At 40.2% G+C, this 26,351-nt stretch overlaps 3 protein-coding genes across 6 annotated transcripts; 1 reads left to right on the top strand and 2 right to left on the bottom strand.

Annotated features, from left to right (window-relative positions):
* Window positions 1–644: 644 nt before the first annotated feature.
* On the bottom strand, window positions 645–5,931 carry p2ry10 (P2Y receptor family member 10). 2 transcript variants are annotated; one of them, XM_088431875.1, is made up of 4 exons: window positions 4,562–5,931; window positions 3,851–4,031; window positions 3,585–3,765; window positions 645–1,675 (listed from the first exon to the last, which is right to left on the bottom strand). In XM_088431875.1, the coding sequence occupies exons 2-4, from the start codon at window positions 4,024–4,026 to the stop codon at window positions 791–793; spliced, it is 1,242 nt and encodes a 413-aa protein (XP_088288001.1). In that variant the 5' UTR covers window positions 4,027–4,031; window positions 4,562–5,931; the 3' UTR covers window positions 645–790. The 2 variants fall into 2 exon arrangements, with proteins under 2 accessions (XP_088288001.1, XP_088288002.1); XM_088431876.1 differs by having other exon boundaries at window positions 3,851–3,899.
* Window positions 5,932–6,470: 539 nt separating this feature from the next.
* Window positions 6,471–12,767, bottom strand: lpar4 (lysophosphatidic acid receptor 4). The gene is made up of 3 exons (XM_088431877.1): window positions 12,395–12,767; window positions 8,201–8,946; window positions 6,471–7,447 (listed from the first exon to the last, which is right to left on the bottom strand). The coding sequence occupies exons 2-3, from the start codon at window positions 8,774–8,776 to the stop codon at window positions 6,956–6,958; spliced, it is 1,068 nt and encodes a 355-aa protein (XP_088288003.1). The 5' UTR covers window positions 8,777–8,946; window positions 12,395–12,767; the 3' UTR covers window positions 6,471–6,955.
* Window positions 12,768–18,590: 5,823 nt separating this feature from the next.
* Window positions 18,591–25,057, top strand: cysltr1 (cysteinyl leukotriene receptor 1). Of its 3 annotated transcripts, XM_088431775.1 has the most exons (4): window positions 18,591–18,664; window positions 20,090–20,157; window positions 22,639–22,818; window positions 23,727–25,057. In XM_088431775.1, the coding sequence occupies exon 4, from the start codon at window positions 23,736–23,738 to the stop codon at window positions 24,792–24,794; it is 1,059 nt and encodes a 352-aa protein (XP_088287901.1). In that variant the 5' UTR covers window positions 18,591–18,664; window positions 20,090–20,157; window positions 22,639–22,818; window positions 23,727–23,735; the 3' UTR covers window positions 24,795–25,057. The 3 variants fall into 3 exon arrangements, with proteins under 3 accessions (XP_088287901.1, XP_088287902.1, XP_088287903.1); XM_088431776.1 differs by lacking the exon at window positions 18,591–18,664 and having other exon boundaries at window positions 20,081–20,157; XM_088431777.1 differs by lacking the exons at window positions 18,591–18,664; window positions 20,090–20,157 and having other exon boundaries at window positions 22,329–22,818.
* Window positions 25,058–26,351: the final 1,294 nt, after the last annotated feature.

The following is a 26,351-nucleotide window of genomic DNA, read 5'->3' as shown; positions in this document are numbered from 1 at the left end:
AGAGTCGCTTCAATTTGTCCCAGCCTTTAACAAGTGAGATTGTGTATGCTGGAAGAGGGTATCAGAAAATGGCAGTTTATGGTTTTGAGCAGCTGTCAACTGTCATCTACTGTAGTTGCATCATAACAGGAAGTAAATATTTTACATCGCTCTAACAATACTACCTATTACATGTACAAAAAGGCCACCAGGTCAAATGAGATTGGAATTCAAAGCCATATCTGATGATGAGCCTTTACTATTAAAAGAGTAATATTGTTTAACAATTTGTTTGTATTGGCGCTGAGTGATGACCAATGCAAAAAAAAAAAAAAACCTTCTCATTTTTACTCCCCATAATTTCACTGATGCATAACCGGTCTGTGCAGTATCCAATGGGCAGAATAATCAGTTCAAGAATATAGAGTCCTATAGAGGGCGGAAACCTCCTATGGATTTTTTTCTGTAAAGCATGACTGCTGAAGATGTGGACGATTGCCCATCGTGGACCAAGGAGATGCATTTGAAATCATTCGCTTGTTTGTCACAAGGGGCGCTGTCGCTGACAAGGCGTTAATGAAGGACAATAGAAACAAAGTGTTCTTAGTGTTTGTGCCTTCTCCTCTACACCAATTGGCTAATGTGTCAGTCAGAACTTGTGGATAAGAAAGAACTTTATTTACAGATAGTCATTGCTGATTACCACCCATTTCCAATTTCAACAGATAACCTGGAAGACTCAAACATCTGCTCGTGACGCTCTCTCTCTCGCTCACTCTCTCTCTCTCGCTTGCTCTCTCTCTTTCTTCTATCATTTGGAAGAGCTACTTTCAAAGCTCAACAATCTGTGTGTTACCGGCTGCTGAGAGCTGGCCAAAGAGGAAGTAAAAGAGGTATGCCTACTGAGATGCGACCTGAATTCAGATGTTAAGAAGTAGTAAAGCAGTGGATTAAGACAGCAGCTCAGGCTGGCCAGACACAGAGACACAGGGTGGAATTGACGCACAGCAAGCCTGATGGAACACTCAGACACCAAGTCCTGCTGCACCATGAGATAGAGCAGAAAATTGATGTGGTACGGGGCAAAGCACAGCAGGAAGACGAAGGAGCAACTCAACACCATGCGCAGAGCGCGCCGTTTTTCCACATCGGCGTGTTGTTTCTCATGGTCCTCATCAGTGCAAGCAAATACGCAGAGTCGAGTCCACATCGAGGGACTAGGAGTCGCGTTGTTCAAAACCTGCTTCCTTTTCTGGTAGAGGGAGCGGCTGATGCAGATGGAGCTAGAACTGATGCAAGCCAAAGGGATCAAGAAGCCAAACAGCTCAACGAGAACCATTAATGTGACAACCAGAGACAGGGGCACACGACGTATGGGCAAGTCTTTAAAACAGCGAACTTGAATTGCACTCATTTCCCCGAATCCATTGTGGCTAGAGGTCGAAGATGTCACATTGGATTGTATGTAAAATGTGGGCAGCTGAGTAAAGGTGGCATTCAGTTGGGATGACTTGTTCAATATGAGAGGTGAATGAGAGGTGCCGCTGCTGCCGACACGCATGAGGATGAAGGGTGAGCAGGCCAGAGCCACAAGCACCCACAATAACAGACTGATCATAAGGTCGTAGCGGCTCCTCCACCTTCGAGTAGAAAAGGGGTCAAGCAGGAAGACGCACCTCTGTACACTGATGCACACCTAAGACCAAAAGACACACAAACAGACAATTCAAAACAACAACTCAACAGGGGAAAATGCATGAGACATTTGATTGATTTTTAACAGGACATCATATGAAAATACATTTTGTGGCTTGTATTCAAATAGATGCGTTTCTGGAGTGCCAGTCCACTCATTGTGTATTAAGCATTCATCTTCTTGTGTAGTGGGTGGGCTGAAGCCTAGGGAATGTGGGAGGTAATCATTGCACCCACAGAAAAGCAACACAGGCTCAGGGAGGAAAGGCAAACTTTAGGTGGATGTTTTCCCAAATTTGATATCAAAGAAAACAAAAACAATTACTGTAATTTATCAAGTCTTTTTTTTTCCTAAAAAGGTAGCCAAAATCATATTGTTTTAATTTATATAGGTTTAGGGTGACAAAAGTAAACTTTGCCACTTTTTATAAACATTTATCAGTACCGGTGATAAGAGGAGCAGAACTGGCAAAGTAAAAATCTTTTTACACAAAACAAAAAACCAGAATGATCGCACACATGGTGAACTGCACAAAAACTATTTTATGTATTTTAGTATAATGAGCTGTGGATGTCAAACTAAAGTTGAACAAAGTTTGACTCATTTGCTGTGTTGGTTTATTTCCGTTGATGTGCAGTAATGTGCCTTGAAACCAAGTGTGCCTTATTACTCATTGAGCCTGATAATCGGCCCTACACAGGATATCAAAATTTCCCAAAATAGATCCGTTCATTAAAACTGCAATTTGGTGTACCTTGTAGTCTGAAAAATAGGGTAATACCCAAAAATAGGACTGGATGCAGCAGTGATAGAATTTCCGACAAAGAGTCGTGTGAGGAAATGAGAGGTTCTGACATCATGTCACTGAGCAACCAGAGCTTAACCACAATAAAACACTAGATCACACCCAACTCAGTGACAAAATAAAGTAATATCGCAACTGACATCCCACCCTAATGTAGACCCTAAAGTTTGACAACCGTATTACAAATGCAATGGAAATATCTGTTTGTAGCTGATTTGTCTGAGTAATACTTTTTTTCCAGCAGAGGACATAATCAGAAACTCAGGAGAGTATGGTATGAATGGATTTAAAAAAAGAAAAAAAACTTCTTTCCAGGGCTATTTTTCAGGATGCATGTAATATTTGAGTGAATGTAACGGTCAAGAAATGGCAAGTCTGACTTTTTTTTTTAAATTTATTAGTGAGTAAACTATTATCTTGCTTCCACTGCACAGTTACAGTTGTAAACATTGAGAAACTGTGCTATAGGCTAAATACATCTCATGTAATGAATTCAGATAGTCACTCAAAAATGTCATGTTTCCATTGTGGTTTCGGGCTGGGTTTTCTGTTTTGGGGGATTTAGGTTTTGTCCAATTGTGAGTTCTTTTAGTTCTTGTGTCTTGCACTCATTTGATTTCCCTCGTGTCGATCCTCGTTAGCATGATTTGTTTCCACCTGTGTACTCGCCCTCCTTGTGCCATCCAATCAACTCCCTCTGCTTTTTGTTTCTCCCCAGCTGTTTCCCATTTCCTTGTGGGCTGTCCCTAGTCTATTTAAGTCTGACTTTGCGTTCAGTTCGTGTCGGGACATTGTCCTTGTCAGATGGTTGTTTTGCCCGTCATCTGAATTCTTAGCCAGGTTACCCCGCGGCGCTTAGTTAAGTCTTTGCCTCTGTTCACCTTAGTTTTTAGTTTCCCTCTTCAAGCCTGCCCCCATCTGCTGCTTTAGTTTTTCACGTCCTTCAGGTTGCCACCCTTCTGTTGCTACTGTGATTTTTTTAGTCCTCGCTTTCATTAAATACGATTTTTAAGTACGACTTGCTTCCCGATTCCCTGCCTTTGGGTCCGCCACTGCACACCACCATGCCGAACCGTGACAAAAAAAAAGTAATGAGGTTCTTACCAAGAATCCGATTGCTGCATACATGTTGAGATACTTAAGGTAGAAGCAGAGCAAGCAGACATTGTGTCCAAAGGGCCACGTGTGCGTCAAATAATAATAAATCCTTAGTGGCAGAGAGAGTATGTGAATCAGATCTGCTAAGGCCAGATTTATCATGAAGATCACTGTTTTGGTCTTCTTCCTGTCATGCACAAAAATAAACACCAGAGAAGTGTGGGCTGTGGGTGTTTATGACTATTTGTGTGTTTTTGTGTGCATGCGTGTACCTAATGTGTCTGCAGAGGACCCACAGAGCCATGGTGTTGAGCAGCAGCCCTGGGATGAAGAGCAACAGGTAGAAATATGTGTACAGCTTGTCCATGAGCTCTTCCCATTCACTCATGTTGTGGCCACATAAAGAGTTCCCTTGGGAACCGTTCCCTTGGGATGGAGTCAGCGCCATTCCCACTGTCACGTAAAAAAAAAAAATACAGGCATAATTTAACTGTTCTTGCCTGGATTCTGAGTTTGAACACAGTTTACAGAAGACGTGATTGTATGGCTCCAACTTCTTTTCATTTGTCACTTGTTAATTCGATGCCAAAACATAAATCACAAGCTTTTATAGCAATGACTCCAGCAGAGCAACATTAACACAATATCCACACTTCGTCCTGCCAACAAGCTGACGCATTACTTCCTCAAAGGGCAAATAAGTACGGTTGCAAATGATAAACTATTCCAATGTCATTTGCTGTTTCATACAGTCTCCTAGTCACGATCGTTTCAGTTTATCTGAGGAAGTACCATTGCAAAGATGATGTTGCAAATACCCTCTTGGAAATAATAAAATAAATGCTTACAAAGTGAAAAAGGATAATATTAAGGAAGCAATTGTGATCGGTATCACGAAGAAGCCAGTGAGCATGACCTCAAATGTGCAGCAGTGTAAAAAACCTTGAAGTTAGAAATGCTATAAACAGCAACAATGTCATTACCTTGTATTTTGTCTGCTTTCTAGCTGCATGAAGATGGCAGATCAGAACACGGCGTGACCACCAGTAGCGACATGCAGTAGTTGTCTTCACACTGCCCTATAAACAAGTCTGATACACAGTGGTAAAGTAGGTTGAAGATGCCAACCGTCTTGCAGCTGTAGAAGTCCGTCACGTGGGCCTTGCAGTATGTGTTTAAATGCTTGCCACATCCTGATTCAAATATGCTGATTTTTTTCTGATACAAGAAGGGGAAGTGCATGCTTTAATGGCGTTAAAACGTCACATGGAACTTGCCCATTATAGTAAAAATGTTTGGTGTCAGAGCAGTGGGGCTTATGTTTGATAGAATTGTTTCCTATCAACTATTAATCAATTTCTTGCACCAAAATGCAAAATCACAAACCAAAAAACACGCTCGTTCTTGCTAACACATTGTCTTTGTTTTACTATAATCCTTATTGATTACAGTTTCTTGAACACTTTGAACCAACCAGGCTGACTCAAATGTGTCTTCTATTGTTCTGATGTCACTTTGTCTCAAACAAAACGTATTGAGATGTAAAATCTCAGTGTATACAGTTTTTAACTATAAAGATGTTGAATATCAAGAACATAATAAAAGTTGGTCATTCAGGGGAAATGTGTTATTTGGTCTTCTGTGTTTATATGTGTAAAATATTGGCAGATAAACCAAGAAAGATTTGTACGTGCTGCAAAAAACGGCCATACACTACAGCTATCAGGAGTTCCTATGCATTTTGTTAAACTATTGAATATTAGCAAAGATCTCAACTGTAGCTGAAAAATGACGAAAACCTAATTCTCTCAATTCTGTGAGCCATAGTCTTTGATTCTATCGAGACGTCATTAAGTTGTAATCGTTTCTTCATTAAATCCCCTAGAGGTCACCCTTGGACACGAATGTCATTGAGCTGCTTTAGAAATGAAGCAATGATGCCGACAGCAATGATCATGATGCCATCGAGAATAACTTACAAATGTACTTATTAATTGTAAAATCTGGGCCTGTTTTGTTGAACACAAAGCTATTATTCTTTTCTATAAATGGCAGATGACTTAATTGTAGCCTTGACCATTTTAGTGCACGAGCATTCTTGTTCTTCCTGTCAATATATGTGACTGGCATAGAAAGATATGCAATGTGAATTGACTAAATAAAGTTTTTTTTTCAAACCATTTAGGTAAAATTGCATAATTTTCTGTGGCACACTTGATGATTTTGCAGGGTAAATGGATATGACACACTGGTGAGGTATCTGCTGTACTATATGAGATCGACTGGAGTTATGCCTCTTAACATGTGGACTACTCATTACTACAAGTAAGGTTTGGACACTGAAGTGTCAGAATGGAAATAAATCCTAGTAAAGACACCTCAATCATCATCATCCAACATCATCATCATCATTATCGTAACTCTTAGGTATTGCAACCTATTCAGCGATAACAAACTCGATTTCCAAGATTTGCTGAATCATGGGTTCGTTGTTTTTGTACCCTATTATTTGTGCTTTAGGGTGATTATTTAGTCAACACTGTTTAGCCGTACTTTGGAGTGTGTACACATTGCTGTGAGACTTTGAGCAGATCTACCATCTAAGGCCAGATTAGGACAGAGAGACCTCATTGAGAAGTGAACAATGGACCTTTGCTTCGGCCACAATAAGCATTTGGCCTGTGACACAGCAAACAGGCCAGAGTTCTCAAATGGATTCCAACCGCCTCTTCCACCCCTGACAAAAACACACCGGCTGCCTGCTGAAAACAGAGTAGGACAAACTGCTATATGAGTTCAAACATCTAACCACACTGTTAGAGTCCAGTCCGCAGTAGGTTTGACCAAACTAACAAACTAAGACCCAGGGGACCAAAATAATACATGCAGCAATGAGAGCAAGTCAAAACATTTTCCATTTAATGGCCCCAGATGAGACACGTTTCTTTTTTTCTCTCTCCAGATTGGCTGCATAAGAATAACAACAGGTTTAAACCGTGTCATAACACTGATATACTTTAACTGTAAAAACCTGATTATTAAAACAATGAAAGATAAAGGCTCAGTACGTTATAAAAGTCATCCACATTGTGTTTGAAAATCCAGTGCATTGGAGTGTGTGCTAATGTCTGAGTCATCGGAGGTTCAAGTGTCTTAGTGTCCCAAGGACTGTCACTGTTGTCCTGGGGTGGCTTCTTCTTAGTGTGTATTTAACACATACATTCCTCAGCCCTCAAGCGGTGGATTAATTGGTGAAGCCCAGACCATAGTTTAGGATTTACAGCAGGGCTAATCTGCTGAGTTATGCATTTTCCACTTCAGCGAACAAACAGCCCATCTCAGGGTCTCTTGTACATTTGGATATTTTCTTTATCTCGTCAAAACTGACTCTCTGATACTTTAGCGTCTTTTCCATTCCTCGTCAAAGTGTGTGTGTCCTTAGGAAGAGTGTTAACTGGGTCCTGCGCCTCTGCGTCGCTACGGGGAATACTCTCAGGCCGGGAGCCAGATCCTTTGCTCCCCCCCAAGGTCAAACTCTTTTGGAAGCTCTCAGAAGTGAAGTAGTAGACCACGGGGTCTAGGCAGCAGTTGAGACTGGCCAGGCACAGAGTGATAGGGTACAGAGTTCGTGCGAAACGCTCCACTGAGCAGTTGGCTAAGGCCTGGGTCCTCACCAGAGCATAGAGAAAGAGAATAGAGTTATAAGGGACAAAGCAGATGATGAAGATGCCGAGATGGACAAGAATCATCCTCAAGACGCGGCTCTTGCTCTCACAGCCGTGCCCGACTGTCACAGGACGACGCAGTGTTCGGAGAACCAGCGAGGAACATACCAAGTTGGCCAGGAGGGGAAGTAGAAATCCCACAATCTAGAAAGACAAGGATCATATGAGCACTTTTTCTTCTTAGTTTGAAGATGCAGTAAGATTCAATATTTTATTGTTTTGACAGTTTAAAATCTTTCAATCAACACGGTTAATTGAAAACACTGTCATTTTTCACAACTACAAAACTGTTTCATTGTTTTTATTATTATTTGTCACTCATTATATACGTATCTATCTATCTATCTATCTATCTATCTATCTATCTATCTATCTATCTATCTATCTATCTATCTATCTATCTATATATATATATATATATATATATATATATGGGGAGGGAGCTGTCTAAAATTCAGTGTTAAAATGAACAATTTTGGTAATGCAATATTCAATGGAATTTTTGTATTTGACCTTATTATATTATATATATTTGTATGTATTATTATATATTTATTTCTGTTCATAATTGTTTTTTTAACCAAACCATATTTTTTTCATCCGAATACCAAAATACTATGTAAAAGCAGAAATACAGGATGTGCTTATAATGTACTTTTAAATCACCTGTGGTGATATGTTGGTTTTCCAGTTGAAAAAATGGAAAAAATTTGGCGTATCAAAGACTGTTTATGTACATTTGCAAGCTAGCGTGTTAATTTCTTGCAGTCTGCTCAATAAAAAAGAAAACTTAAAAAAAAATGCCAAAAGCTCGTCTCGTCGTGGATCTTGTGAGACGTCTCGTCCATCCCTAATATTTTCGATATTATAATAACTGTATTGTTGTGTCACCCTTACCTCAATAAAGATGGTAATTTTGGAAAGGTAGGTCCTCCAGGTACTCTTGGAGAAGCCTTCAAAACAGGTTGTGGCTCTATTTGTGCTGTTGATGGTCGAGAAGAAGGTGACTGATATCCCTCCTCCCACAATGGTCAGCCACACAGCCGCACACACCATGGCGGCGTTCCTGCGAGTGCGGATGGAGCGCGAGCGAAAAGGGTAGACTATCGCCAAAAAGCGGTCAACGCTGATGCAGGTGAGGAAGAGCATGCTTCCATAGATGTTAGTGATGAAGGCTGTGCCTGAAACCTTACACAGTCCATCCCCGAATGGCCAGTGGCGATTAACATTGTAGAAGACCTTAAACGGCAACGTAAAAACAAAAACTAAATCAGATAGTGCTAAATTAGTCATAAACATCGTCGTCTCGTTGCGCATCTTCATGCGAAAGCAGAAGACAAAGAGAGCGGCACAGTTGGTGATGAGGCCCAAGATGAAGACCACGCTGTAGACCACGGAATATAAGTTGTACTTGAAGGAGTCGTCGATGCCGCAGTCCTCCATCCCGGTCTCATTGATCACCAAACTTGCCATGGTGATGCTAGAGAGGGCTCCGAGGAACGGGCTTACACCAGAACGTTGTTTTAAGCAAGAGGGGGTGCAGATATGTGTGAATTAGAAGCGTCCGTGGGTGATCCCCAGGTCAAGTGTTCTCCAAGTCATCGTGGACACATAATTGGAGGCGGACGGGATGCTCGGTCCTCCTGTGGAGGGAAGAGGATAAAGATGTGCACGGATGCTTTTAAAACCAGGAAAACGTAGTTGCGGCAAGTCTAAGCAGTTCATGTTACATAGTAGTTCCTTTCAACTTTTAACCTTTATCATCAGAAGTGAGAAAGGAAAACGGCAGCTATGAGAGCACAGAGGTTAAACACACTCCAACTACATACACTTCATGTGCAAACCCCGCTCAATCTAAATCCACTCACAACCATAAAAGTACATAGCGAGAGGCTTAAGTTTCAACGGTAGTTGAATCCAAACATCAGCTGCCGGAGCGACAGACAGAAATATTTGGACCATTTATTAATTCCATTAGCTTCCTAAATATTACTGTATATGTATGTAAGAGACTCTACTTTCATTTAACCAAATTCACACACTTGAATTAGACCGATACAATAATTTCTATATTACTATTACGTATTTTACGATACATAGTTGGAACAATAACCCCCACCCCCCTTCAAAAAAAAGAATTCACTCCTCAAAAGCTGATTCCTGTTTCATTCATTCCTTCTGCGCACTCCCCAGTAAATACTCAAATATTGAACTACTGCCATATTTTTCCGAGTACAAGGCGCAACATTTGTTTGACAAGTTTAACATTTGACATTGGTGGTACTGGTTTGTTTTCTTTAATGTTTTCCCTTAATGTGCAATTTTTCCCCTTTGACTGAGTGTTTCTGTTGCATTTAATTTGCATTGGCAGCTGCCACTACTAGTTTTTCGCCAACGCTGCAATAGCTGAGCAGTATATTGTTTTGACCGTGGTCCTCAGACGACACGATTTTACGATTGCCAAAGCTTTGTTCTCGTGTTTTAAACTTCCCACAGTTAAATTTATGCATATGAATATTGAAATCTTATCTTTGGCATGTTTAATGTGATTAATATCTTATGAAACATAGGTCTTTTCATTACCCACATTTCTAACCAGTGTGACGTGGAACGTTTCGTTGACTGAAGCTGTAGCTCTCACTGTGTGCCTGCCGCGCCGCCTTCATGACGGCATTCCGTCATGATGATTGCGGGCGCTGGAGCCTATCCCAGCGGCGTGAATGAAAACAGGCGTTTTTGGACATCAAAATGAAATAACGACCCAACAAAACACATATCAAGAGACCGCACACATTAACACCCGTTCCCGTTACTTTAGTCACTCCAACTAGGGGCAATCTGTCATGCAGTACAGATGGGAGCAGTTCAAGCACGAGCTGCTGATCGGTTTACAAGTATGAGACAGAGTCATGACCTATTTACTGCATGTAGCAATCTCAAGTTAGTTTAGATGTGATTCGCTGAATGTATCCAACAAAGGAAACGCTGTGAGCCTGCGCAGTCCATTACTCGTGTCCTGTGCCAGCTGCGGTGACATCTTTACGGCGTTTTCACACGCCTCTCGGAAAGTCTCTGCCCACGTTCACAATGCCCTCACTGTACCCATCTGCACCAAACACACACTCTCATAGAACCTACGCTCAAACAGGCAAACACTGACATGTGCCAGTCCTCACACACACACACACACACACACACACAGCGGTTTTGAATGGTTGCTGTGCCTGAGAGAGCTACAGATGGATCTCAGCATGCTGTAGCTTATGTTGGCCAAAAGATTACAGCCTCCAACATGTGTGTTTGGTTTCATGTGGAGGTCATAGACAGCTGCACTTGCAAGCAACCCCCCTTGGACTGCACTGGTGACAGAAACAGACCTCTGGGATCTGCTGTGGCTTGAGTTCAGCTTGGACATCCAGCTGTTGCTTTCCCTCACTTACATGACTTGCTGAAAGTGGCGCACAATATCTTCTTGAGGAGTAAAGACTTCTAAGCAGTTAACACTAAGATCAGTAGCTGCTGCTATTTTCATCATGTTACTTAAACTTGTAACTATTGTATGTAAAGGTATGTTTCTTTTTAATCTGTTTTTATTGAGTTATTTGTTGTTTTTCTGTTATTGCTATCCAGTCCCTTCTGTCAAAATATTCTCCTGATCATGTGACAAATGTTCACTTTCGATCCGGTCTTTTGTGTCATTTCAAATGAGCACAAAATGTAAATAAATAAAATGAAGTATCCAAATGAAACAGGTGCACTTTAATATAATGATAACTAGACATATGATTATATTTAAAATATACTGTTGGTCATTAAGAACACATTTATTTGCAAGTTTTTGACATTTATGATCATTTAATTTATTCACTTTGAATACTGGTCTACAGTAAAATGAAAACTGGTCTACAGTAAATCTTAAACAGTGTCTCTTTAAGGTATAAAGTAATTAATTACTTTAATATTTAATTACTTACACGCTGTCCCTTTCAGTAGTTTAGTCCATAATTGTTGGATTGTTTACTTACAGAAACATAATGTTTCTGAGTACTGGTCCTGAGATCAGATATAAAATAATTTTAAAAGAAAAAGAAAGAAAGAAATGCTTCATTTTTTTAAGCCAGCTTGGAGTATCCTTTAAAATGCTATTTTTCTCTTGTAATATCCCATAATGGCCTAATTGAATTTAAAAAAAATTCTAATGAAATTTACATTTCTTTTTTTTTGTTTGTTTTATTGTTTGTTTAGTTGTTGTCTCTTGTAAATGTGGGAACATATGTTTGAATAACAAAATATTTCAAACAATATTATTAAAGTGTGTCCCACAACATGTACACAACCTTGTTATCATAAACTTTTCAGCATGACAGAAGAAGAAAACAGTGAATCACGTGATACAAGAGCAAAGTTATGTCCTGTCCTACTTTTTCATATTTTTATAATTACTTTGACTTGATTGACTGAATCACTACATCATGCAACTATGTTTTGCACATTGTCAGAATAAGAATGAATATTTGCATTTTTCTTGACTTATTTACATTCGAAAGTTTGTCCTCTTGGTCAGCAGTAACAGCTAGCTAAACAGCACGCTACTGCTCTTAAGAGAAACCAAACATACGTCCGGATTTGCAGACCTGTTACCTGTTACTGTGATTAGGGTTGCACCACACAAGACATCATGTAATAGCAATTGTACCATTAACCTGGAAGGTGGTCAGTCCTTTGATAGTTCAATACCTATTACTGATGAATATGTAAAAGAACATAATAAAACAGTTTGTTTTTTCAAGAATTTGAAGCCCAAGTGTCCTCTAAGTCTGCAGTGACCCATCCATCTTCAATTCAAGTGCCGCTGACATAATGCAGCTATATGAATTTCAAACAATTATATGTCCTCCATTTGTTTGTTTGTTTATTTTTCAATGTAGACAAATGAGAGTGCAAACACTGGTCAGTTGACGCTTCTTGGGAATTTCTAAGTCTGAAGTGCAGATCGTCACGTGACACGCAACAACATCGGAACCCTAAGACATGAACCATCCCCTTATGCTGTATTCGGATAAGTACGAACTCAATCAAGTGCAGACTCACTGTGATGAACGGATGATGACAGCTCTCCTCTTTGCTTGCTGTGTGATGGAAATGTTCAACTGTCACAAGATCAACTCCATACTTCGCACTTCTCACTACACTTGCCGAGAGAGTCTCCGCAGCTGAACGAGCTTGGACCTTCCGCGTCAGGTGGACTTCTCGGTTCTTGTCATTTGGGAAGTAAACGAGGTTCCTTTCGAGGGATCTTTTCAGCCGTGCGCGTTTTCTGCTTGTGGCTTCTGCAGGGATTGCCTCGCTTGCTCGCCCCTGGTGCGCGTGCGCCTGTGAGCGTGCCAGCGAAAGGAGCCAAGCCTCCACGGCCACAGGAAGCCAGACAATAGCACCTCGGTCAGGCCGCAGGGGGGAGAAGGAGGAGGAAGAGGAGAGGGAGGGCTGGTGGCAGCCTTGCTATGCCGCTCAAGCGTGGACAAACACTTTTATTGCCCAAGACTGGCATTTGTGCTAAGTAACTAGGCATTGCTTACTTGAGTTGCTTTATCAGGCAGTGTGGACCCCCCCACCCCCATAATCTCTGTTTGGCATCTGTGATTAAACTTTAACCAGTTTTTATTTTTTCAGTTAAAAAGGGCATCATGTTCATCTAAGGGCCGAGTTTTGACGCACATATGTGCATTTTTGTATCGATCGTATTCCCGTGTACAACAATTATTGTAATGGGACAAGCTGGAGGAGAGAGGCATCATTTGAGCATCATATATTCATATATATATATATATATATATATATATATATATATATATATATATATATATATATATATATATATATATATATATATATATAGAGAGAGAGAGAGAGAGAGAGAGAGAGAGGGACGAGTTGACTGTAAACATACATGCCATGGGCACTCCTAGAAAACTCATGATTGGCTCCCGGCCAAGGGCAAGAGTGGATTACAACTCCTGCCTTCATTGGTCGATGTCGTGCCGGGAGCCAATGACGCGCTTTGTAAGAGTGCTCATGAGCTGACTGATTGGCGTCTAGCTGAATGAGTCCTATCTGGTCTTTTTGGCCTGTAGGACTCTGGAGGCCGCTAATAAGTCCTGACTGGCCAATCAGAGTGCGGCGTCAGTGGTTGCAGAGGCAAAAATCCAGGTGTGGGAGGAGTTTGTCAGGCCATGGGAAATGACTTCCGGACGGCTTTGAGAAAATTCTGGTCCACCATTCAGAAGGGATAACCAGCGAACTATTTCCACTGTGTACATTGGAGATGGAGTTCTGCTGACCTTAACTCAGTACCTTGTGAACCATGGGGAAAATTCCTTGAAGGCCTCCTGAATTCCACCGACACATCTTCGACAGACAAAGCAGAGTCTGAATATTCTAAAGTGGGCCCTCCAATCCCTGGGACTGGTCACTCCCTATACAACCGATGTCAGAGTTTGATCGGAATTACCTGCAGTAAGTCGGATTTGTTTCCTCTGGCCGTGATCTTCAACTCTCACTGGAGTGGTTTGCAGCCGAGTGTGAAGATCAAGTACAAAGATCAAGATCAGGTTAAATAAATTCTGACGTCAGGAGAAGCTCTGATGGTAGTGGTTGACTTGTGGCACCCACATGGGTTAAGGTCCCACTCAGTGACAATGTGAAAGTGAGACTGCCTGGACTGGTTGTCTATCACCGTATAGGCTCCATCTCTTCATGAACATGACTGTTGCGTATGTTGAATGTGTATGTAAACATAACAATAATAATAATAATTTATTATGTATATACATCACGTTACCATGTTTACTGTAGAGTGTAAAAGCTCAACAATGTCATTTTTACAAATGGCGCTGTTTTGTACTGATTTAACAGATCAAAGTTCTGCTATCTCATTGTCACTCAATGTTCATGTCATTACTGACCCAAAATGTATTTTTAGCCTGACTGGGTGGTGTTGGACAGGTTCCCATTGTGATAAGGCTGGCATGGGGCGGCTTTTGTGTGTATGTGTGCACATGCATGCATGTCTGTATAAGTTTTGAGTGTGTGTGTGTGTGAGACAAAGAAAAAGGGACATTTCACTGAAGGGAAATGGTTTTGGGGGTAGCGTCTGGCTAAACCACAATAGAAGCAGGGAGGACAGGATATCCTGCTTACTGCATAAGCTGAAGTCACGCACACGTGCACACACACGCGCACACGCTAATGAAGGACAATACACTGCATCAGATGTTTAACATCTCCATTGTTGGAGCTGCCTTTAGTGTGCTGTATGAGTCATGTGTTGTAATTATAAGATGATTGGGGATGGTTCTTATCATGAACTAAAAGCTTGTGTTTACATCACTTTTCCTCATTGTTAGGCACTCCAAATTTATCACAGCAACTCATCTCCATCGTTTTGATTGTTGGCCAATGATGACGAGAGAGATGCTATACATATATATATATATATATATATATATATATATATATATATATATATATATATATATATATATATATATATATATATAACCCTAAACCTATCTCCCAAGGAAGGGACAGAAGCCATAACGTGAAGCTGAAGTTGAAATGTCACGATTGGACAAGACAACAGGAGAGCTTTGATTTGACTGCAGCAAAACCCGCCCTTGCACACAAGCATGCCCCCCCTCTTTCTCTGTGTTTGGTAACGGTAACTAAGCTCCTAAGCACCAGTCTAGGTTTTGTGAGTCACACCAACTACAGACTCTATTAGAGGACCCTGCTCAGTACCCTCCCTCAGTCTCCCCTCTTCTTCAAGCCCTATGTCCTACTCTCCTTTAATGCAATGATGAGTGTACTTCCTTTGCTTTTCTCCCTTTGCTTGCGTCCGTCTTCTCATTCATGTGCTCCAAGAGGCTTTAGCGGCAACCCCATCGTGCCATACATGCCTCTGCCCTGACAACACCATCAGACAAAGGCAGCAAAGCGCTACAACTCAGGAGACTTGAATTTTACAGACTTTGTGAACTAACTGACAAGACATGACTTAATGATGCCTGCAAAGGGGTACTATGGCATTTCTATATGTTTGTCCACAACAGACCATGTGAGCCCATGTGATCTATTATTCCACTCTGACCCCGGTCTGCCGCTGCCTCTGAATCAAAGTGAGGCCATGAAGAGGGAGGATCGCTACTCTAGAATGAACAGCAATGATTACATCACATCACTGCTATTCTACATGATGAATGCATACTCATAGCTGAGTACTAACTGTGCTGAAAATTACATGGAGGGGTATATATTGTAAGATAACCCCCCTTAAGAATAAAAGTGTATTTAAAAATATATGTATAAATACATTCAATACCAACATTAGTACAGTACAGGTATCCCTGAAAAATATTAAAATAAAAAACAGGCCTATTTTGCAGAAAAAAAGATGAGCTCAACATACCAAAATCAGTTATTTCGATTCCTTCCAACAAGTATTTCAATTGTAAACCATGTTTTGAAAGGCCTACAAACAAACAAGAAATGAAAAAAAGCTGCAGCAAAGGCCTGGGAAAGCATTGCACATGAAGGATGCAGCATTCTGGGGAGGTCAACGGATCACGAGCTTGATGTAGGTAATGCAAGTAAGGCCTATGCCACCTAATATTAAATATTATTCACTTTAATTTGAATTATGTTCATGTTTAGTAATGTGATAAACTTGGTTCTCATTCGTTCGAAAATCTTATCCATGCCTCTGCTCATCAGATTTTACTCATTGTACTTGACTGAAATTCATATAATTACTGTATGTCTTCCGCTACATCCCTCTGCTGGACATATTTGGTTTAGCAACAGTGGTCTTCATCTTCTAAAGTGACGATATGCAAGATGAATTTCAAAATATTGCAAATACACGTGTTCTTAATGGCCAACATTATGTCGAAAGATTACAGGGAGTATGTGTAATTTTTTGCATGCGCCCGTGGCAGTCCTAAAATAGGCATTCCTCAAACTGTGCGACCGGCCTCCTGGGGGGGTCGCGAGGTGGACCCCAAGGAACAGGCTTAAAGGATAACATTTAGGTTTAAGGGTTAGAATCTGTTGAAAGTTTATCTACATTGCCTTGATTTTTTAAAATGATACAATTGTAGGTTTGTTTTTTTTTTAAATAAAAAATAATCCACAGACAATGATTTTATTTACAATATCATAGCTTGCGGGGCATGCGAAATCTCTTTCCTGCACTGTTTAAAGGGTGCATGGACTGTTTATGTTTTTTTTTAATCTTAATTTATTTTACAGCACTGCTTGTTCCTTCTACAGGCCCGTATCGATTCATTTAATACCAACGATTGTAGCATGTGGGGCCTTCCTCAGACCCATGTCTTGTCTTTTGGTGTTATATCTTCAGAAAAATATTTGTGTACTCTTCAAGAATTACTGCATATATGGATATGTGGCCTGAAGCTGTTTGTTTGTTGTCTGTCGGACTTGTGTAATTTGCTTGACCTGTGTTTGACTCATTCAAGCAGGAAATATAATGTAGCAATACAGTGTGTGTGAATTATCTGTTCATTATAGGGTGGATGGGGAACATTAAGAAAATTAGGCCAGAGTGAAAAAAATAAAAAATACTGGCTGTGGATGCTGGGGAGGCATATTGTGTGCTTAGACATTTTGGAGAGATGGAAGTATTGGCTTCACAGGTAATTTCTCAGTCTTTATTATCCAATCCTAGATAAGCACAAAACAGGATGGATGGCTATTGAGAACTAACATTTCTGGATGTAAACAATAATATCCATGATATCACAATAGAGTATTTCAATTTTTATCAAGCTACAGGGTTAGGGTTAGGGTTAAGGTTAGAATTGTTTTGTCGATATTTTCCCCAGGCAGTCATCCATACTGTATTAAACAGCAGAGAGACTGCAAGATGAGAGCATGTTTACAATTTAGAGTAGATCAATATCTGCTATTATAATAGAAGCGCAGCAGAGTTCACAAGCATGTCATGAGAAAGCTGTGAAAACATTTGATTAAGCAAATTCACGACGTTTTATAATAACAAAGGTTATATGTTTAAACTTTCCATATCTTCCCCTGATCAACTCCTATTTAGTTATGTTACAGTTAAATGCTTATCTGATCCGAGCATGTTACACAAATGGTGTAATAGTGTCACAACTTACATTTGTAAATTGTTTTTCATGTTCAAAGATGACTTTGTATTGCAACATATTGAGTAAAATCAATTCTCTCTGTGGAGGAAAACATTATGCACCCATAAATTACCCGACCACAATGTTTTCCTCAGACAGAAGGAAGAGGGGAGGCAGCAGACCATAAGAGACATTATCAAATTCATACACGGTTGAGAGGGATGTCTGACATCTGGCATGTTGCGTTGGATTTGAGTACAGGAAGATCACTTCGCACAGAGCAGGTATCCAAGGCCAATGTGCAGCGGCGCTGAGCAGATTGAGGTTCTGAATCTGTTGAGACCACTGTGAAACCAATTTGGCCTCTAGTCTTCAGCAGCTCCAGCTGGAACAAAAAAACAGCTGGTGACAGATCATGTGGACAGCATTCCTCCACCGAGCCATCCATGCGCCCCATCACAGACCACCGGAACAGCATAAAGCCTTTCAAGAGTGTCAGGGAAAGCAAGATGTGTCAAAAACACTGGGTGATTGCTGCATTCGGAGGGCTCACACAGCTTACCAGCAGAGGGAGAGCTTGTCTGTGAGGAAAACAGCAGAACCTCTTCTACCACTTCTCACCACTAACTGTTTTTGCCCCAAATGTGCGTCTTTCCAATCAAGAATGTCAAACAAGGGACTAGATTATGTCCTGTGTGATTGTCCTTAAAGGATATCCTAAGGCGAGGGTTATAAACTGTAACTTAACAATAAGAGATAACCTATGAAGGGTGATTCAAATCCAGTATCTACAATGATCATCTCTTCTGCTCATCTCTTACAGTATCACTTGGATTTGAAAAAAAACAAAAAACAACAACAATATTACTGGTTTTCAAAACTCACCTTAAGATGGTCAGACCATCAACAGTGAAAGCCATCGCCGTCTGCTTTCAACAAACTTCAGTCTCTCATCTTTCTCAGAGGCATTGGTCTCTATCTTCTCTTTTCTTTTTGGTAGCATCTCACTTCAGCTCTGATTGCCTTCATGTCTGGTCTGAAGAAGAACCACTCTGTATCTGATGCATGTTAGAAGGGAACCAAAGCCCAAGAGTTTTTCCTTCATCACAGACGTCTACACCTGTGTCTTTGCGTACTCTACTCACCGCCAAAAAAGGAACGCTGTGTGGCGAGAGTGCTTTGCAAACAGCTGCTGGTGAGTAATCTAACGCCAATAACTTCAGCTCCATATTCATTGTCATCTATGAGAAGAACATATATCAGCTTTGCCATATGACCTCAATTTCGAAAGAGTTCCTGCTTGTGTTGTTATGTTATTGTCTGCTGTTGTGTGAACACTGTGAAATGTGTTCTTTGTGTTGGTGATTCCAGTGAGTCAGTGTGACTCTCTCCTACGGTGGCTACCGGTAATTTACCCGACTTACAGTATCAGGCACTTTTTGCGTCAGTTACAGTACTTTTGCTGATCTTTGACAGAAAACACATAACGTTCCTTGATGTGTTTGAATGAGTGTGTATTACACAACACCGAGCCAAAATGTCTCAATTTGCAGGCATCTGGAATTACACAACAGCTAGTGATACCCTTGAAAGTAACCGTAACTAATGCTCACTGTGCTGTCTTCTTGCGTTCAGCAGCTTCAAAAAGATGATTACATCTTTCAAAATTACACTTGTACTTTTGTGCATTGTGACTGCATCTAATCTGTTGTACATGAGCATACTGATGAAATCAAAAAGTTGTAAAAAGGATAGACGCGTTGCTGTTGACACAATGTCAAAGCAAACTCTCATCATAGTGATACAGTGCATGTGGACCAGCCATGACATCTTCTGTGCATGAGGATAGCATTGATGGCAATATTAGAGGTTATTGATGCATGCAATGCAGTATTCGTACACAGTTTGCCACATACTAAAATGATCAGATCAAGGCGATGTTCCTGTGAAGACATAGAGTCATAACATCGGCATGCGTTAGTCAAGTTTGGCTCCAATATTCATTGGCTTGCCTTCTGTTATTTCTATGTGAACATTAAGCCAAGAAGTCAATGTCATTTTAGTTACTTTAGTACCAAAAGTAATTGGCTACTTCAATATTTGACTGCCTAGTGTAACTGATTACTACCGAGAGTAATTGAATACTTTATTTACTTCATTTACTTTGTTGATTAATTTTTAAATTAATACTTAAGCGCTAAAGTAATTGATTAGTTTCATACTTAATTCTACTTAATTCAGCATTGATTTTTAGCTTCTCCTGTAGCCTGAAGTGAAGATATAGCTAGAAAATAGAAAACATAAACAATGTAGAAATATGTCTTTGGGAGTGAATAAGTCATTTTTTGAAACCAGTCAGCTTTCAGACCAACCTGTGAAAAGTGACTTGACAATTCCATGTTTACAGAAGCTCAAAGTGGGTGTTTGAGCAAAGGCCATCTATACATTGTCCAGTTGTGCACTCAAAGCTTGCTTGGCTAAGCAGTTTGAGAGTAGCAATTGCTAGCATCACCCTCCCCACATACGAAAAAGTCTAATATTGCCCACAGAATCATTTGACATTGGCATTTTGAGATGTGGCAACTTCTCTGTGTTTGCATGCAGTATGTTTTGGGTTTAGAGTGCCGAGGTTCATCGAGTCTGGATAGCTATGGATCCATATGTGAGCCAGGCCTCAAGCTGTTTTTGGTGAGTATAGAACATGATGAATGTACTGTACATATGGAAATGATGTCACGGTGGTGGTCATCGTGCTGTGTTTGATTAGTTATGCAGTTATCATCATGTATTGTGTTTGGTGTTTCATAACAAACTTGTTGTTCTTTTCCAGAGGCACCCATTTGTATCTACAGATAAAACAGGGTAGTAAGTAAGAAATTGCAAATGTTTAAGTGTGGTTGGGTTACTGTGTTCTCTTTATCAGATCATTAAATTGCTGAGACAAGAGCATTTCAGAGATAACATGACCTACATAAACATCTTCATCTGCAGTATTGCTTACACACTCTGCACATAAAATGAAACATTCTAAATATTTCTCCGCAGATGTCAAGATGAGCAGGCCACCCAAGCTTTTATGAGGCTTGAACTTCAACAAACCTTTATAAATTTGCACACACCAAAACTGAATGGATGTATCAAAGGAAAATACTAACATTTTGTGACTGAAGCAGGAGTGAAAGAAGTCCAAACAGATGAAAGCAGAGGTTGCTCTCACATCCATGTATGGAGCTGCTGCTGCTGCCTCAAATATGCACACTGACGTGGAGTAAACACAAGACATAGAGAGCACATTCCTCACCACATGTATACAACACATAAGGCGTGTTGAAAACTTTCAAGATTTTAGCATTGCATATGGCTGTTAGATGGGTTATAATAAACCATAGCTATAAGAAGGCGCACTGTGGCCAGGAAACTTAAAATCAACCATTCTATTGCTGTGGTTACCTTCCATATGAAACTCGTTATTAACATAGCCTATAAAAAATACAGACCTGTGAAGCTAGCACTTGATACATTCCATATATATTCACTTTTCTGTGCTTAGTCACACGCTCTGTTGCTGCTTTTACAACAATAACAAAGAAATTATTCATGAATTTGTTGCCAGCGTGTAACACCGGACCAGAAAAACTTAATAAATGTACAGTGGAACTTCCTACAGTTGAACTCCACGGAAATTGTATGTTTTGAAAAGAAACCACAAATTATGGGGAAGAGTGGGTCAGAAACTGGGTTTGGGCAAAGTATGGTTGCTGGTTTAGCCACGTAAAAAAGGATTAAATTAGGTTCATTAAAATTGTATTGCTGGTGCCTATCCCAGCCGTTTTCGGGCGTTAAGCAGGGAACAACCCTGAACTGGTTGCCAGCCAATCACAGGGCACAGAGAGACAAACAAACTTTCAATCACACCTAGGGGAAATTTGGCGTGTCCATTACACCTACCATGGGTGTTTTTTGGAATGTGGGAGGAGGCCAGAGTGCCCAAAGAAGACCCACGCGAGCATGAGCAGAACATGCAAACTCCATCACTGAATTTATTGTCTGCTTATTTCAAATTGATTATTTACAATAATATAAATAGATTAGCATGAGAAACTTTACACATTTTAACATGGCCTATTTCATTTGATTTTCTGATCAAATATGGCTTAAGAGCACAACCGTTTCCCTACTCATCTATTCACATCTTGTGAACACAGAACTTTAACGAGACTTCTGTATTAACATGAGGACATTTTAAAATGTAAGAACAGCAAGAGAAAGCAACCAAAGATTTACGATGTGGTGAGCCATCTGCGTTTGTTCTCATGCAGCAAACCCTTAAAGTGTTGTAATTGGAGCATTTCCTGTCACATTCAATTCAATGTAAGTTATCAGTTTGTTTGTGGTGAAAGCAAGCAATGTTCTCTCTCTCTCTCTCTCTCTCTCTCTCTCTCTCTCTCTCTCTCTCTCTCTCTCTCGCTCTCGCACTCTCAGGGACGCTCACTTGGCGTAAACATTAGGTTTCATATTCATATTCATCTTTTGTCATGAGCAATAGCTAAATGAGTTACAGCAAAATTGTTCATTTCCACCGAGGCATCCGGATATGATTTGCTCACTACAAGGCAAACTCATTAACAATTTCCAAAGGAAATCTTGTGGAATAAACAAACATACTTGATAATTACTTATAGCGCATCACTGTATTTGATCTGGTTTTTAAAGTTTTTAAACGCACAGCATTTGACTTTCGGACCTCCAAGTAAAAAGCAACTCAGACTAAGGCACATGTAAATAGTAGTCAGTGTTTTAGATCTGATACTTACAACATATAAAAAAAGGATGATTGTCATTTTTTGCCATTAATTTTCCTGACACCACTATCCTCCATTCAGAAATGTTAAAACATTTTTCTGCAAAGTAGAGGACTCTACAAGTGTGCCTCCAGTTTTTGGAAGAAAAACTATAAATTATAAGTTATAAATAATGCATTTCAGTTTTGAAGAAACTTGCCTAGCACTGCCCATGAGGATAATGACTTGGTGACATTGTTGGATATAATGTATACATTGTAGTTTTACTCGTTTACACAAGTCGTTAGGGATCCTTTTTTTTTCCAAAGCTGAAACAATAATGCCATTAGTTACGCCGCTGGAGGTCAGCACAGATATTGTGTTACAGATGATGACGTCATCAAACATGATGCACAGTGGTAGTGACAAAGTCCCATCTTCAAGAGATCCAAACTAGACGACACTGCGTAAGCAGCCACCTGCAGGAGCATCCTTCTTCAAACAGGCACAAACATCAGGCGGAGAGGACCTGCTATTTGAAGATCAAGTACCATAAGGGAACTTAGTGGTGAGCTGTCAACTTTTACCAAAATTCTTTTCAGCTTCAGCGAGATTTATTTTCAGAAATAAAATTTTAAAAATGCACAAAAACTTTCCAATGATTTGAACATTTTAAATGCAACTATGAATTTCTAACTCATAGATAGATGACTCTAATGTAAATTTACTATATTCCAACAGAGATACACTTTGACTTTACAAACACGCCAGATGAGTCTTTGCTGGGTTATCTACCATCACTTAGATACTATAAAGGTCCTTTGAACAGTTGCATCTAATTACAGCACTGTATGAAAGGAGAAAATCATTCTGCATGACGGTTAGGGTTTGCATTAGGGTTGGATTGCATGAGAGAAAAATCTGATGATTGATGGGCAAATTTAGCGCCACACGGCTCCCCTCACTCGAATGCCTTGTCTTTCTACACTACTGAAAACTACGACTACAAAGAACTGTTGCCAGCTCCATATGGATCTCATTAGTATTGTGCAAATATGTTAGTGGCAATGTAAGGATAAATAATTCTGTTTATTGTTGGGTTTAGCTTTTGTTGAAAAACCATTTGCCTAACATAACTTAAGATAAGACAAGATCAACTTAATGTCTTAAATAGGAAATTTGACTTGACATTGTTTTTAGTAGCTCGGGTTCAAGGGTGCTTTGAGGAGCTTCACTCCAGACGATTTTTAATACAGCTCGAAAAAAGAAAAGAAAAAACGTTTGCACTGAGTCCGCCAAATGTTCTAAGATTAGAGAGATTTTTAGAAAATTAGCCTTTGAAGTGTTCAAATCAACGTGTCAGGATAAATGTACACACTAATCAGATTTCTGGGTTTCCCAGTCTGCACTTCAGGTGAAAAACTGTCACTCTTTTCTGCGTCACATATTCAATGTCATGTTTTGTCCTCATCTCAGGAGCTGCAGATGGAACAAGTTCATGACCGTGTAGAGAGCAACTCAACTCTCTGTCCCTCCATCGATGACTTCCGTAATCAGGTTTACTCCACATCCTACTCTCTCATCACGGTGTTGGGTCTGGCTGGAAATGGCTTCGCCTTGGTGGTGCTGATCCGAACGCACCGCCCGAGTTCACCTTTCCAAGTCTACATGCTCAACCTGGCTGTGTCCGACCTGCTGTGTGTCAGCACTCTGCCAATGCGGGTTGTTTATTACGTCAACAAGGGACAGTGGAACCAGGGAGATTTCCTGTGCCGCGTCACCTCCTGCGCCCTATACGTCAACCTCTACTGCAGCATTTACTTCATGGCGGCCATGTCCGTCACACGTTTCTTGGCCATTGTCTTCCCTGTGCAGAACCGACTCATGGTGACAGTCAGACATGCGTGGCTGGTGTGTGTGGGTATTTGGATTTTCATCTGTCTATCATCTTCACCGTTTCTCATGCTTGGCCAGAAATTTGACCCGGTCACCAACAAAACAAAATGCTTCGAACCTCCGACAGGTCAAGAGGTGTCAAATGTAGTTATGTTAAACTATTTCTCTTTGGTGCTGGGTTTTCTCCTCCCCTTCCTGATCATACTGCTTTGCTATGCCGGCATTATCCAGACCCTACTTTCCCGCACCACGGGGGCTAGACGTCAGCAAGACACGGCCACAAAAGCCATTCGAATGATCGTCATTGTCCTATTGACCTTCTTCGTTTGCTTCATGCCGTATCATGTGCAACGCTCCATACACATACACTCCTTGTACCGAACTGACGCTTCTTGCTCTGAAAAGGTTGCTATGCAAAAGTCAGTCGTCGTGACGCTGTGTCTCGCCGCGGCCAATTCGTGCTTTGATCCTTTGCTTTACTTCTTCTCCGGGGAAGGTTTTCTCAACCGTCTTTCCTCCATGCGCCTATCACGATCAACGAGCAACTATAACCATTCTGTTAGGTTAAGTGTTGCTAGCAGAGAGGCTGGAGTCAACCAACAGTCCAATCCCACTCCATTCATACTTGACCGGAGCACTGTCATATAAAGGGGAACCCTTGCTGAAAAAGGTTGTTTACTCACAAATAAAAGAAACCTGTTTCTAAAAGAATTTCGTATTTTTCAAATAAAATGTAAAGCACTGTCATTTGTATACTCTCAATGAATTACATAGAAGACTTTGGGCGAGAGATGGGATAAAGAAAAATAAATAAATAATGTTCTCCTGGTCAATCCCAGGGACAATAAACTTTTAAAACAGTGACTAAAACATTTCCTGGCAAGGCACTATATTTTGACAGCTTTGCCTTTATTCACCCCTATGAGTTTTAAATAAAATAAAATGTAAACAAAGCTCCAATGAGGAGTTTAAAAAATATATGTACCATTATAGTTTGCTCCCACCATTGTATTGCATGGTTATAAGTGGGAACGGTGTGTCTTTGTGCTAATGTACTCGTTTTGATGTATTCAGCAATACGTCTCCCATCTGCACAAATACGCTATATCATTATCCTTTGCAACATGACTTGAAATTTTATTTTGGATTTTTGCTATCGCTGACAAATTCTTGTGTATGGTTAAGCTCAAACTAGCACAAATAAAAATCATTTATCCAAGTTGTTTACAGTGAATGCATATAACTAGCTGCAATGTGTTTTTCTTGTCTGTACACATGAGGCAAGAAATGGCTGAAACATGCTGACTTGTGATGAGTGTGAAAGTATCCCGAGGGTCTGAGTCACATGGGTGACTGTATAGTGCATCATAAACATGATGCCCACAGGCAGCAGGTAGCCCCATAAGGACCACATGAGTTTCCGTCCGCTCTAAAAATAGCTCACCAGTGGTGGATAATAGTGATTTCCAAGAAATGTTATAGCAGTAATATTTTAAAAAAGAAACACTTGTAGAGATGTATTGACATAAAGTGTTTCAAATTTATATGTAGTGCTATCCTCACTTTATAGTCAAAAAGATGTTGTGATTTTCAATGTTTTGAGGGAACAGTCAAAATGGCTTTATGAATATGAAAGGTTTCTGACTCAATCACCGCATGTAATTAAAGGTTATTTGAGCTTATTTGTTATTTCTCAGTTATATATAAAACTGGAAGCCAGAACACAAAAAGTTGCTGTCTGTTTGAAAATGGCCGTTGACCCCAGGTATGAATTCCATTCTGATTGCCTGCCAATTTACAGCTTGTGTCCACTAGGTGTTACACTAGCACAGATATTGTCCAAGTTCTTCAACATTCCTTCCTAATTATTTTAACATTGGTATTCTCCCTTTAGGTGTGGTCGTTAGGTGACAAGTCGGCATACAAAAAAAAATCCCAAGTAGTTACCTATTCAGGGGCTTGCTCAAGGGGACTTAAAAAGGTTCAAATGAACCTGTGCCTCAACCATCATTTTTTATTTTATGCTTAAGATTCATATATGGCAAAGGAGCAAGTGCAGCTTAATCTATAACAATGGTTTTTAGAGTGTAGTTAATCCTTGAAAAAGCTTCCTCTCACCACCGTAGAGAGACAACATTTAAACATACATTTAAACAACTGATTACTAAGAATTTGAGATCTGACTGCTGAGACTGAGCCTGCTGA

Source organism: Hippichthys cyanospilos, chromosome 13 (genome assembly GCF_059441005.1).
Source record: "Hippichthys cyanospilos isolate Australia breed blue-spotted pipefish chromosome 13, RoL_Hcya_1.0, whole genome shotgun sequence".
NCBI classification, from domain to species: domain Eukaryota; kingdom Metazoa; phylum Chordata; class Actinopteri; order Syngnathiformes; family Syngnathidae; genus Hippichthys; species Hippichthys cyanospilos.
The sequence above is the reverse complement of the archived record's forward strand: the minus strand, read 5'-3'. Positions and strand labels throughout refer to the sequence as shown.

Excerpts from the sequence above, each read along its gene's own strand:
- p2ry10 (XM_088431875.1), bottom strand. The coding sequence starts at position 4,026 with ATGGCGCTGACTCCATCCCAAGGGAACGGTTCCCAAGGGAACTCTTTA. Across the intron at positions 3,766-3,850 it reads GTCCTCTGCAGACACATTAG|GAAGAAGACCAAAACAGTGA; the intron begins GTACACGCATGC and ends TGTGCATGACAG. Across the intron at positions 1,676-3,584 it reads ATGCAGCAATCGGATTCTTG|GTGTGCATCAGTGTACAGAG; the intron begins GTAAGAACCTCA and ends TTTTGGTCTTAG.
- lpar4 (XM_088431877.1), bottom strand. The coding sequence starts at position 8,776 with ATGGCAAGTTTGGTGATCAATGAGACCGGGATGGAGGACTGCGGCATC. Across the intron at positions 7,448-8,200 it reads AAATTACCATCTTTATTGAG|ATTGTGGGATTTCTACTTCC; the intron begins GTAAGGGTGACA and ends TTGTCTTTCTAG.
- cysltr1 (XM_088431775.1), top strand. The coding sequence starts at position 23,736 with ATGGAACAAGTTCATGACCGTGTAGAGAGCAACTCAACTCTCTGTCCC.